This window comes from Arctopsyche grandis, chromosome 8 (genome assembly GCF_051622035.1).
Source record: "Arctopsyche grandis isolate Sample6627 chromosome 8, ASM5162203v2, whole genome shotgun sequence".
Lineage (NCBI taxonomy): Eukaryota > Metazoa > Arthropoda > Insecta > Trichoptera > Hydropsychidae > Arctopsyche > Arctopsyche grandis.
Window position 1 is genome coordinate 2,129,177 of NC_135362.1, and position 12,672 is coordinate 2,141,848.

At 31.8% G+C, this 12,672-nt stretch overlaps 2 protein-coding genes across 2 annotated transcripts in view; one reads left to right on the plus strand and one right to left on the minus strand.

Annotated features, from left to right (window-relative positions):
- Nucleotides 1–12,672, plus strand: part of LOC143915612 (uncharacterized) — an 854,026-nt gene that overhangs the window by 428,133 nt on the left and 413,221 nt on the right. The window lies entirely within an intron of this gene.
- LOC143915630 (uncharacterized) lies at nucleotides 3,759–6,072 on the minus strand. Its single transcript, XM_077436340.1, has 3 exons — nucleotides 5,938–6,072; nucleotides 4,021–4,214; nucleotides 3,759–3,944 (listed from the first exon to the last, which is right to left on the minus strand). The coding sequence occupies exons 1-3, from the start codon at nucleotides 6,016–6,018 to the stop codon at nucleotides 3,797–3,799; spliced, it is 423 nt and encodes a 140-aa protein (XP_077292466.1). The 5' UTR covers nucleotides 6,019–6,072; the 3' UTR covers nucleotides 3,759–3,796.

The window sequence follows — 12,672 nt, forward strand, 5'->3', positions numbered from 1 at the left end:
TTTGACTGTTGTATGTGTATGTTTATTTATTTTTTGGTTTTAGGGGTATCCCATTAGGCACATCACTTGTATATTTTCATAAAAAAAATAAAAATATATATACATATATAATAAAAGATAACAGGTCACCTTAAATCAACACTATGGCTAACTATGTACATATGAACACATCCAAACACATTATACAATGTAGGTGTACAGATATCAGATACAAACCGCAAGCATATATATGTATATGCTTACAAAAATCAACAAATTCGGACTGGCCGAATTGCTGATTTTATTGGAACCGTCACAATAGTTCAATTTCATAAATTGTCAAACTCTAAGTGGAGACGATTGACCTGGATTTAATATCCATCCTGATTTCGTCAGCAGTAATCATCGAGTAAATTGAATAAATTTTGCGATTCCGGCCTGGATTTGAACCCATGACCTCTCTTACTGTTAAAAAATCACTTGACTTGTGAGCAATGTACATATGTATGCTGTGGCTTAATATATATGAGCCGTTATATTTGAATATGGCTGAAGTCCAATTTTCAGTTCAAAAAATACTATTTCTGTTTGAATTAATTCAGAAATTGTCATCACTTATTTTAATTCGATGTGTCCAAAATCTCGGAAAAGCAGTCTAAGCTAATTACAGGCCATTAGTATTTTTAAATATTGTTAAACGCAAATCATTATATTTTAAGTTTTGTGAGATATTTCTCGAAATTAAGAAATGTCACTTTCAAATATACATATGTATGTACATAGAACATTATGCGTTTAAAAAAAGTCCACAAAAAGTATTGTTAATTACATTAAAAGTATTTACATATATACTTAAAACAAAACAATAATTTGAATAGGTATTTAATTTAATTTATTTGAATTCAATCAGACCGGAAACTGCTTACTCTCAAACTATTCAAATATACGAAACTGAAAGTGTTAATTTTATAGACTTATAATTAATAACAGGTATTGGGCGTATCAAAAAAAAAGACCATGTTTATAAAAATGTATTAAATGACCTTGTGTAGTAGATATAATGTTAATATTTATAATATGTGTGTATATACAAAATGCTGATGGGTGTGTAACCGTTTTTCTGCGATGATTTATTCAAATATGCGAAACATTCCGACAGGGCACTCAACCAGTTAACTGTGGCGACAAATTGTGGAATATGTAATGTGTGAAAAGCCGCAGCTAAGCTGAATAGGAAGAGTATAAAATCCACTTGTACAATTTAAAATGAATGACATAATGTGTATTAAATATGTCATTATGTATTATGTATTTAGGATAATTTATACAAACTAAATACAAGACCAAGTGTTGATTTTGCGTTATTTTGCGCGTGCTCGATATAAAGCTGCGAGATTTGTCTGCAGATAAATCGGCAGAGAAGTCTCTAGCGATTTGTCTGTCATGGCGGTTTCATAAAAACCTTGTCTGCTAACTGATAATTAAAGAGCGGACCCAGAGCGCATGTTGTAAACTCATTGTAAAAGGTTTGCCGAACCTTTTTTACAAAGCATTTACAATAATGGAACAATAGACGGCGCGTTTCCGGTCCTACCTCTACTGATAAGTAAAGCCCGGACCCAGAGCGTGCCGCGTATTGTTCAAATGTTGTAAATGCATTGTTAAAGGTTTGCCGAACCTTTTTTACAAAGGAACAATGAGCGGCCCCTTGGCTATCCTACCTCTACTGATAAGTTAGCAAGTTACAAGTTTTTGTTCGCAACAAAAAGAAATTGACACAAAATAACAGCTAATTATAAAAATATAAAAATCTGTTTAAATCGTGAAGGAAGAGGAAACTCAAAAAGGAAGTGAGACAAAAGGACTCTAGCATGCACAATAAATTGACATTTGAACATAAGCAATAAACAATTTTAACAAAATGTTTTCAAAACGGTGTATCCCATCTTCGTTATCGATCACTGTCAAGTAAGGCTACAATTTTACCGAAAATGGTCCTAATGGTCGTTTTGGTATAGATCACTGTCAAGCAAGGATAAATACTACCATACAATTTCAACGAAATAGGTATGAAACGACGCGTTCAACCGCGTGCCATGAACGTCACTTTTTTTCTATATGTTTAAAACTATCTAAAAAAAAACCACGTGCCACATGCACCGCTGTGTGATTTCGCCCTACTGCTCCCTCAATTGGGTTTTTATACCTTCCTTCTGATAATTGGCAAGATATATGCATGAGTGATATCTTAAAAGAAAGGGCAATAAGCAGGCATGTTTTTAAAAAGGTTTGACCTCTTAAGAAATATTTAGTTCTTTTTTTAAATGCAAAAAAAATATCAGTTTTTTCCCACTTGACAAATTTTTGAAAACTTATTGTGCCTCTAATAGTTTTTTTTGTTTACATAGATGATTGTATTTGTTTTTATTTGATTGAATAAACATTAAAAAAACAAAAAAAAGTGAGTAATATACCACTTTTAACTTGGGCAGTATTTATTTATTAGGAAAATTTACAGTTTATGTTATGTTACATAAATTGATAGTAAAAAAAAACATAATTAATATTAGTAATTAACTGTGATATTTTGGTGTTTTTATTAAAAATCTTTAAAAATAAACCATAAGACTTTGTACTGAGGTATGTGTGGCTTATAATGTTTTGAATTATATGAGCTATCAACCCTTTATGGCTTTGCACTTAGCTTCATAACACCCTGTATTTAAAATTTGTAACGGCGAAGCATTGATTTTTTGCCAATATTTGTCATAGAGACAATTCTCTCCTAAGAATTCAGAATTTTTGATTCAGCCTCTGATAACTGGCTTACCTCGACAAAATAAACGAATTTTTGTTATTAATCCACAAGAATAGTCGAAATATGATTTTTCTAAGTGGAATTTTATTTAATTCTCATATAAAGACAATTTAATATATTATCTCTATTAATTCAATTCAGATTCGTGTAAATACGAGTAAACAATAATTCGAGTTTTTAGCTCGCAATTTTACCGATTTAAAATTCAGCACACTTCCAATTAACCCATTTAAACGAAAACAAAAAATAGTATGGCCAGAACACTGTCCCAATAAACATGTTTCAATATAAAATAGTATTAACAGTGGGAAAAAATCCCAAGTGAAAATATGTACTTTAGACTTTTGATTTGAACTGGACGACTACTTAGAGAGATTTGAAAGCTGAAAAGTACTACAAATGAAAGATAAAATACCCGACTATAGATTCCAATATTCATTTTGAACAGGAAATTGACATTTTAAGAGATTGACCGAACAACACATATACATATCTCCGAATCTCGAGCCAATCAATATTTTTTACTACCAGATTTGTGTTCACTGGGCATAGATCTATAAGGACAGTCATATCTCGTCTCTGAAACATTTTTCGTATCGAACAGTATTATTTGAATTTCAAATATATTTTTGTTACGATTTACTCTAGAATCAGGGCTCTTCAAAAAGCACGGGCCCCAAGAATTTATATATATAAGTGATCATTATATGTATGTACTTATCTGTTGTAGGAATATAATGAAGAATAGTAGAAAAAAGAAATAGCATTTCCTTTTTCAATTTACTTCATTTTTAGATGGCGATGGTAAGTAAAATCTTTAGGCAGAACAAATAATACGATTTTTTTTATAGCTTAATATATTTATATAAAAAAAAAATAATATTCACACATAGAGTGAATACTATACTAGGCAGTATATTACTAGACGTATAGAAAGATATAGAAGAGACAGATTTTTTACACAATATGAATAAGTAAATGTTGTGGTAAAATCATAATTTAACAGAATGGATATCCTGGGCAGGCGGCTGCTGGTACTCCAGCTGGATATTGGCGAGTTGCGAATCCTGGAAGGGGTTCAGATCCTACACCCACGTTGCAGAAGGGATAGTTGGGGCAAGCTGCTGCTGGAACACCAGCTGGGTATCTGAAAACACAAACGTCAGTGTTAATTGCTTGCAGAATGAAAGTTTAGGCATTTTTGGACTGTCGATGAAACTTACTCGGTTCTGAAAGCAGTTAATGGAGCTGAGTGAGGTACGGCAGTAAGGTATTCTGGTTTAGGTTGTCCATCAGCGTAGTATCTGGCCAAAAGGGCATTGTCGCAATTGGGATAGTCAGGGCACAGGGCTGGGAATAAACCAGCTGGATATTCGCGAGCATAGCTAGATGCTGCGAAGCAGACGATCAGGAAAGCCTGGAAATTAATTTTTATTTTTAAAATTGTTTTTATTTTTATTTTATTACATTTTATACCAGGAAGGCCTTACAGGTAAACCCCAATGCGCCTTCAAGACATCTATGAATTTTACATAAATTTTACTGTACATTTATCATGCTCAAATACATAGTTGTGACATAGTAGGTAGGAAGGTTTTTAGCCAATTTTTTAATCAGGAACCGTTTCAACAATGAAATCAGAGAAAATTGGCAAACTCTGATAGGAAACGATCGACCTGGAGTCACAAATATCCAGGTCTGACCAGCAGCACTACAGATATACTCAGAAAAATTATTTTCAATCGAGGTCTCAACTCATGGGATCGAACCTGGCGCCTCTCAGTGTTAGATAGAAACTTAACGACGAGCTACGCTACTGGCTAATGATGAAATGCTTTACCATCACTTTAAATAAAAATATTTTATACAAATTCAAACCTACCGATAATAATTATGACTTTTTTCTATTTGGATCTATTTTAATTAAAATGTGAGTAAAACTGGGTTGACACGATGCGAGTAGCTCGGACTGAGTAGTTTAGACGTATAACAAAACTTTCAGAAACGTTTGGATCACCTGTTGCCACGCTGCGAGTAACGTTAAAATTACAAGCTACTTGGTCCAAGCTACTCGCATTGTGTCAACCCAGTTTTACCCCAATACAAAAATTTTACATTTCAATTTTTTAAGTTGCTAATGCGATAAGTTAAATCCCTAGAGTGATTTCACTGCATAATTTAGAATCCTTAACCCCCCCCCCCTCCTCCGTCCTAAAAAAAGTTTTTATTTCTAAGCTTTCTCAACAGCCACGAAATAATTAAGTAATTCACAAACTGGATTTTATTATTTAATAATTATTATATAATATATTTTATGATAAAATTAATTATAACCGTTCGCTTGTACAATTGAATTAAATTTTTCTAAAATATTATGCATTTTAAAATGTATAGTCATCTTTTGAAAACCTGACTCAATATTCGTAATCGATTTAAAATTGATACGAAATAGATTTATATTATATGTATTACATAGATAAAATCTAATATATTATTTCGAAAGAGACTTTGTATGTAAGTATGTTTGTATATAAGTATTTTTGGTTAGGAACATCGAAAAAAAAAAAAAAAAATTCTATGACGACGATTCGATATATACATACGTATGTATTTTTTTTTTATTCAAATATATTTAATAAAAAACAAATGAATATTTACTATTAGATTCGCCATGTTTAAGCTGTTTATAATAAAAAATACTGAGCGAAGCCGGGTAAAACAACTAGTGTATTTATAAAGCTGTCATATATGTATGTATGTATATATAATTATATTATTAGTTTTCATATATATCTATATATGTATTTTCATATATATGTATATGTATATGTATGTATGTACATACATACATAGTTTTGTTTTTTATTGTGTTTTATTTTATTTCCATCTTATTGTATACTTTTTTCTTTTTTTGTTTAGCCATCCATAGTGACGACTTGGAACTACTATGTAATGTCATTATGGCAAAATTGTAATAAATAAATAAAAAATGAATTTAAACAAAATAATAAATATTATAACATATAATGTTTACAAATTGAATCGATGTGAAAGTTTTAATTGTATTATTATTTTAATCAGACTATTTCCGATCTAGACAATGGTCTATGATTGTTTACACAATAAAAAAAAATACTTACAGCGACGAATTTCATGTTTGGTTGAGTTGCTTGTGTATCGATTGAGTGATCAATGTCGTATCTTCGGCTGTACTGTCCCATTTGGTCTAATGCTCGACCTATTTATACGTGAGATGCTGTGCACGTAAATTGAGCTATTTGATAGATAATGTTGAACGAAACATATCGCCAATAGAAGATCACCGGTGAGATCCAGCGGTACTCAAATGGTGGCCAGAAAATGTCACTTTTAGCTCACCCAAACTCGAAACTTCGAATAGAAAAGCTCCAAATTAATATAGACTAACTATTTTAGTGGCGTGTTTATATGTACATGCATATACCTACACACCCGGTCGACCCCCTATAATGTGAGCGATCTCGTTCACAGGGATCTCGTTCACAGCTTGCAGCTGAAGAGCCATTCATTGGGAAATATTCTTTGGGCTTGCTTCGCTGGTCTATAAAGACGCAAACACACTGAATCGTACGGCACGGGCACGTTCTTGGTCTCCTGTGATGAAAAACGTCTCACACCGCATGGGCTTTTTTTCGGCAAGTTTCTCCTACATTTCGTCAAATATGGGAATCAGCGTGATCGATCACTGTCAACACAAGCGTTTCTGCTTTGTTTGCCATAACATAGGTCAGGCGTGCTAGCGATTTTTTACGTGTGCAAAACTATCTAAAAAAAAAAACACGTACCTCTCTGGTGAATAGGGTCTACTAAATAGGGTGACCGTAAAAAAGTCGACAGTGAAAAAGTCGAAAATATTCGTTTTCTATGCATACATATGAAAAACGGTTAGTATATATGTATATGTATATCAGTGGCGTGCGGTAAAAGTCTCTCTCCCCCCGTCGTACATCCTCACTTAGTTTGCGCGAGCAAGATACAACAGGAACAAATGGAACAGGCTTCTCCTCCCGTATCCCGCGTGCGCACATTAAACAAGGCTGTATGACAAAAAGAGAGATAATTTCACCGCATGCCACTGATATTTATTAAATATACTTAATACCGTTTACCATGCACCCTTTTTTATCTTTCGACTTATGATCTTTCGATTTTCGATCTTTGCCTTCCGATATTTTCTTTTTCGACCTTTTCACTTTCGGTCCCGTGAGGTAGACCCGTCGAAATACGCAGCTGTGACTTTTAGGAATGTTGGTTTTTTTTTATTAAAATCAATTTTCATAACCACTTTATAGAACCATTGAATTTATTTATTTAGCGTACTTGGTGGAGGTGGCAAAGCCGAAAGACCCAAGGGGTTTGGCTTATATATAAATTAAAAGAGAAAAAAAAATAGAACAATAAAATGATGGATAAAAGAAAATTAAATAAAAGAAAGAAATGAAAATATTGGAAAAGAATTATAAAAAGCATTTTTGTAATAAAAATATTTTTATCCAATTTTCGGTATTTTAATTTGAACTTCTTTCAATCTTCAATCAATCTTACACATTCAATATTACACATTCAATCTTACAACTTTTCCTAATAAAAATGACAACTGTGACGCTTTTTTTTAAATTAATTTTCCACGAAGTTTGATTTTACTTTACATAATTAAAATTGGTCTTCATTTTGAAAATAATTCCTAAAATCAATTGAAACTGAAACTAAACACTTTATTCGCTAAAATAAAATAAAATAAAAATCCAAAAATCACCTCTACCTCTAATAATAATCAATTGTTATTGAACAGTGAATTTAAATAATCATTCAACGTTGCGCTTTCTCCGACAAAAATGTTCACGAATGCATCACATTTGGAAGTCAATTTCCAATCATTTAAATTTAAAATAGGATTTCATTCGCTTACGTACACTTTATTTCAAATTCAAGAATACAAACACAGAAATTTTGATTTATTTCGTAAACTGTAATTGATTACAAAATTATTCGACAGTCGCAACAAAAGCGTTGACAGTTTGAAAAGCTCCAGTTATCAAATTACAATTTGTACTGCAATCTCGAGCATCGCTTTAAAATAAATCAGATATAAATATGTATTCAAACGCGATAGAAAACGCACTACTTTAATATAGAATAACTGTCAATTATCGCACTCTTAATTGGAGTCGTTAAATCCAAATCAATCAAACGACATTTTTATTTACATCATTGCCGATTTGAATGGTTATTATCACCAACGAGAGGGCTCGGATTTTAAAGTCGTTCCGCGATCAAAACTAATGAATAATTAATGTATGAATATATAACTAATTAAATATTTGCCACTCCCTTCACTGCAAAATAAACTCGTTCAGTTGTCCAGGACGAGACGACCTCAAAGTTACATACGTCGATTATTATCAGGTATAGTCAAGTGAATCGCCAAAATTTAATTCAGTTTTTATAGGTAGGTTTTCATGGTGTCCGGACATGTACCCCCTGGAAATATACCCCCAGGACACATATCCTCGGTCAAAAACCCCCTGTCATTAACCCCCCGTACAAATAACCCCCGCCATGGATAAAAATTATTTTAAAAAAGTAATAAATAATTAATAATAAAAATAGTAATAAATAAGAATAAATTAAGCGTGGTAGAGCATATTTAATTTCAATTTATTGTTTGTTTGTGGTATAGCCCTGAATGGTCAGCACATTCGAGTGCGAGGTAGGCGCGGCGCGATTATTTTCACACTCGCGGCGTTAGGCGTTAATAAGTTGCCGTATTTATTTTGCCACCCCATTTTGCGCCCATTTTGCCACCCTCTCGCTATGTCAGATTTTAATTATTTAACGCCTATAACTTTTTATTTTTTCACTATATATTTTCATGGCAAAGATTACAGTAAATCAGTCCCGTGTTATATTTTTGTCGTATAGCCTTACTTAATGTGCACGAGCAGAATACAAGGGGAAGAGCCTGTCAGAGAAATGTAATAATAATAGAAGGGCACTTACGAATAAATAATTCTTGTCAATATTACGCGGTACGTCTCTATAAATATGCTACAACGCACGGAATACAATTGGATCAATTTACTTATAAAAGTGTATCCCATGTTGTTTATTATGTGCTTTTGAATGCATTGTGCAATTTTTACCGATGCTTGCCCATCTTGCGAGTAATATAAACAAACAGAGAAGTTTTTATCGGACATCCATCGAGCACCAAGCATCAAATACGACTGATGCTGAAATTATTTAGGATTGTCTGTGGACAATCGTCACTTGACAACAAAGCCACTTATATTAATATAACAACTCTCTGGTTCTACTTGCATCCTGCTCACGCACATTAAATAAGGCTGTACGACAAAAAGAGAGATAATTTAACCGCACACCACTGGTACCATATGTACATATAAAAACTTTGGAAGATACTCTTCTTCGAACAGTGGCCCATTCAGCTCATATTCTACACCAGCCTTCCTCAAGCATTCGATAGATAAAAAATTCGCGTGATGTTTTTTAAATTTAACATATTGAAATAAGGATAATATAATATTTTATTTATGATAATATAAAAAAAATCAAAATCATGTTTTGAAAATTATCGAGCGCTCCCATTCTCCCATTCGAGTCCCGATTTGTTGGTCAGTATGGAGTTGTTGGCCAGTGTAGAATTGTTAGCCAGTGTATAGTTGTTTTTAAGGTTATTGGTCGCCAGAACAATGACGATACACTACCCACAAATTGGAGACAAAACAATACATTGCTATCAGTTAATAGTGAACGGAAACAGCAACGAGGGCCCAAAAAGTTTTCGGTAATGTCACATGGCTCATAGTTTTTAAACCTTAAAATCAAAATGGCCAACAACTGTGCGTTCCCTGTAAAACCGTTATAACGGTAAACATAAATATGTAGATAACTCTTGTATAATTTTTTGAATATACATATGTATATTCTTAGAAGGGAGCCTAAAGTATGTTTTATTTATTAAATTGGCAATTCGATTTCCGCATTAATTTAAATTATTGCATCACACCTTAACCGAATTAATTAGGTTTAAAATCCGATCGCCAGAGTCTCAGTTGAAATCTCATGATACATGAAATTGAAACGAGTTTGTAACGGTATACAATTGCAGCGTTGCAATATACTGAAATATAATTCACTTTTTCATATTCGATAATTTATACACACATTCAGTTGAAAACGCATTATTTATCGTATACTTCTTTGTGACACTCGTTACACGTGTTATTTAGACGTGTCAATTACTCTAATTGTCTGAATATTGTCAACTCTAAACGATAAGTCAGGTGTCGGAGAGACCTCATATAAATTATATTTAAACGTGCATATTTATTATATATGGAATTTGTATTCATTCGAGTTCCAGATTCATAATTAATAATTATTATACACAGTAGGCGGCAGTAGCTATTATTTTAGAACGCTACTTCTTATGTAATTTATGTGAAATATTTGTATTTACATATGTATGTATGTACATATGTAAGTGCTATGTCTATTTTTTTTTTATTTAAGTGCAAACTTCTTTCAGCTTCTTTACTTCTTTAACTTCAAGTTATTTTTTTTTTAACTTGTATGAATGTTATCAACTCAACTGTTTCACCCATTTTATAATGAGGCGTACGCACTAAGCCAACGAAGGCAAACTTAGTTGGGACCAGTGACGTACAAAATATCGAAATAAAAATTAAATTAAATATCAAAATTAAAACTATATTTATTACATTAAAATTAAAATTAAATATCGAAAGTTAAAACAGAAAATGCACTATTTAAATAAATTTTCGAGATTGAGCTGAAATTAGATCATCAACAATCATATACAGGTAGTCCTCGACTTTTTTTTTTAATTTTTAAATGATTTTTATTACTACTAAATTATGTTCACAATACATTTTATATCAATTTTAATAGCTACTGATCTACTGACCATTTTTTATTTTAGAATTTTAATTTAATTTTGTTAGTAATCATAGTATTTTAGGAAAAAGAGCTCAAAAACCTATTTACAATTCTTATAAATACATCTAATACATACTATTATTCTAATTTTAATGTACAACATAATAGGAAAAAGAGCTCAAAAACCTATTTACAATTCTGATTTAAGATGTTTTGACTTACGATCGATATAAAATCAAAGATTCTCCGAAAATAATTTTTTAAAAGTCGCTCTTTAAAACATATTTCGTAAAAAAACGCCACTAGATTAGATTAATCATAATTTTGGAATACTGCCCTTTTTACATACCTCTTTTATACTTCACTTACGATTATAATTCAGGAAAAAATTTGCCTCTTATCCGATCGTTTTCATATTTTGCGATATTGCTCATTTTGGTCATCAATATAAGTAAATGTATCCTCCATCATTACTATGGAGAAAAAATATCGTTTTAGACGCGTTTGAAATTTGATTTTCTGAAAAGTGCCTGACGTTTATCCAGTTTTTAATTTTAAACATTTATAAAAAACTTTTTTTTTTGTTTATATTAGTGTAAATTCAAAATTATCTAAGACTTTTTCACTATCCAGACACTTTTCCCGGTAGTTTTTAATTGTCTGCTCTAACTTCGGCTTACTTTCACAATAAGGAATTCCTACATTTACCCTTTTATCAATAATAAAAAAAATCATCCATCGGCAATGGTTGACTTTTAAGCGCTTTTAACGATCCAATTTGAATAATATTTAAATTATTTTAATAGGATGGAATCAAACGAAGGATGTTGATTGCTGATATATGTATGTATGAATAAACATTTGATCCAGTTGTCCGGTCGTTATGTAAAAAAAAAATACAATATGATGGCCACCACGCCTCTCATGATGCTTCAAGCGAGGAAAAAAAGTAATCTTCTAATTCTGTATTAAATGTCAAGGCAGGCTAATTTTTTTCCTTCCTTTAACTGTCATTATAAATAAACGTGGACATATTTTATAAAATAGATCAACATTTGGTATTTTAATGCAACTCATGATGCAATTCCTGATGCGCGATGCGTGAGCGTGATTACAAGCAGGATTCAACGCGCCAAAGTGACGCTCACGCATCACGCAACTTGAGAAAACGTCAGATTCGACAAAAATACGACAAGGATAAGATTTGAAATGTCGCAATAAATAAAACAGTAGCATAGGTAATGCGACGTCCCACACGAATGTTCGATTTTGAAAAATCGCATGTTTTTTTTTGTCTCCGGCTTGCTCTGATTATCATATTGACACAATGCATTTTTTTTAATGTAATCAGACTACATTTTTGCCGATAGATCGATCAGCGACCGGTCGGCCTTGTCGTGCCAAGTCTTTCTTCGATGGTATGTGCCTTATCTGAACTTTTTTTTTGTCTATCATTGATTTGTAGGTGTTGCGAGACATCTACATAAGTGTCTTCCGTCTCTGGTAAGTCGATGCAAGATATTAAAACCGATCTATAACAGGAATAATACATATGTAGTATTCGGAATTACCAATAATTAATAAATAAATCATGATTAATAGAAATTTTATATCGAAAGAAAAAATCTAATATATGTACTTGCGTATTTAACTGTAAAACTTTTCCAAATTAATTCAAAACTCAAGGCAATTGCTTAGAAATTTCATCTTGTTCCGCATTCATTTAGTTAACGCGTGTAGTTTTTTTTATATGTAAAAATTATCTACGCATTATTTATATATTTTTTTTAATGACATATATATTGATTATTCGACACGTTCAGTTCACATGTTGACAATTTTCAATACGAAATTTCGTCCATACAAAGACAAAAGATAACAATGAATATTAATCAAAACAAATTTTAAATTAC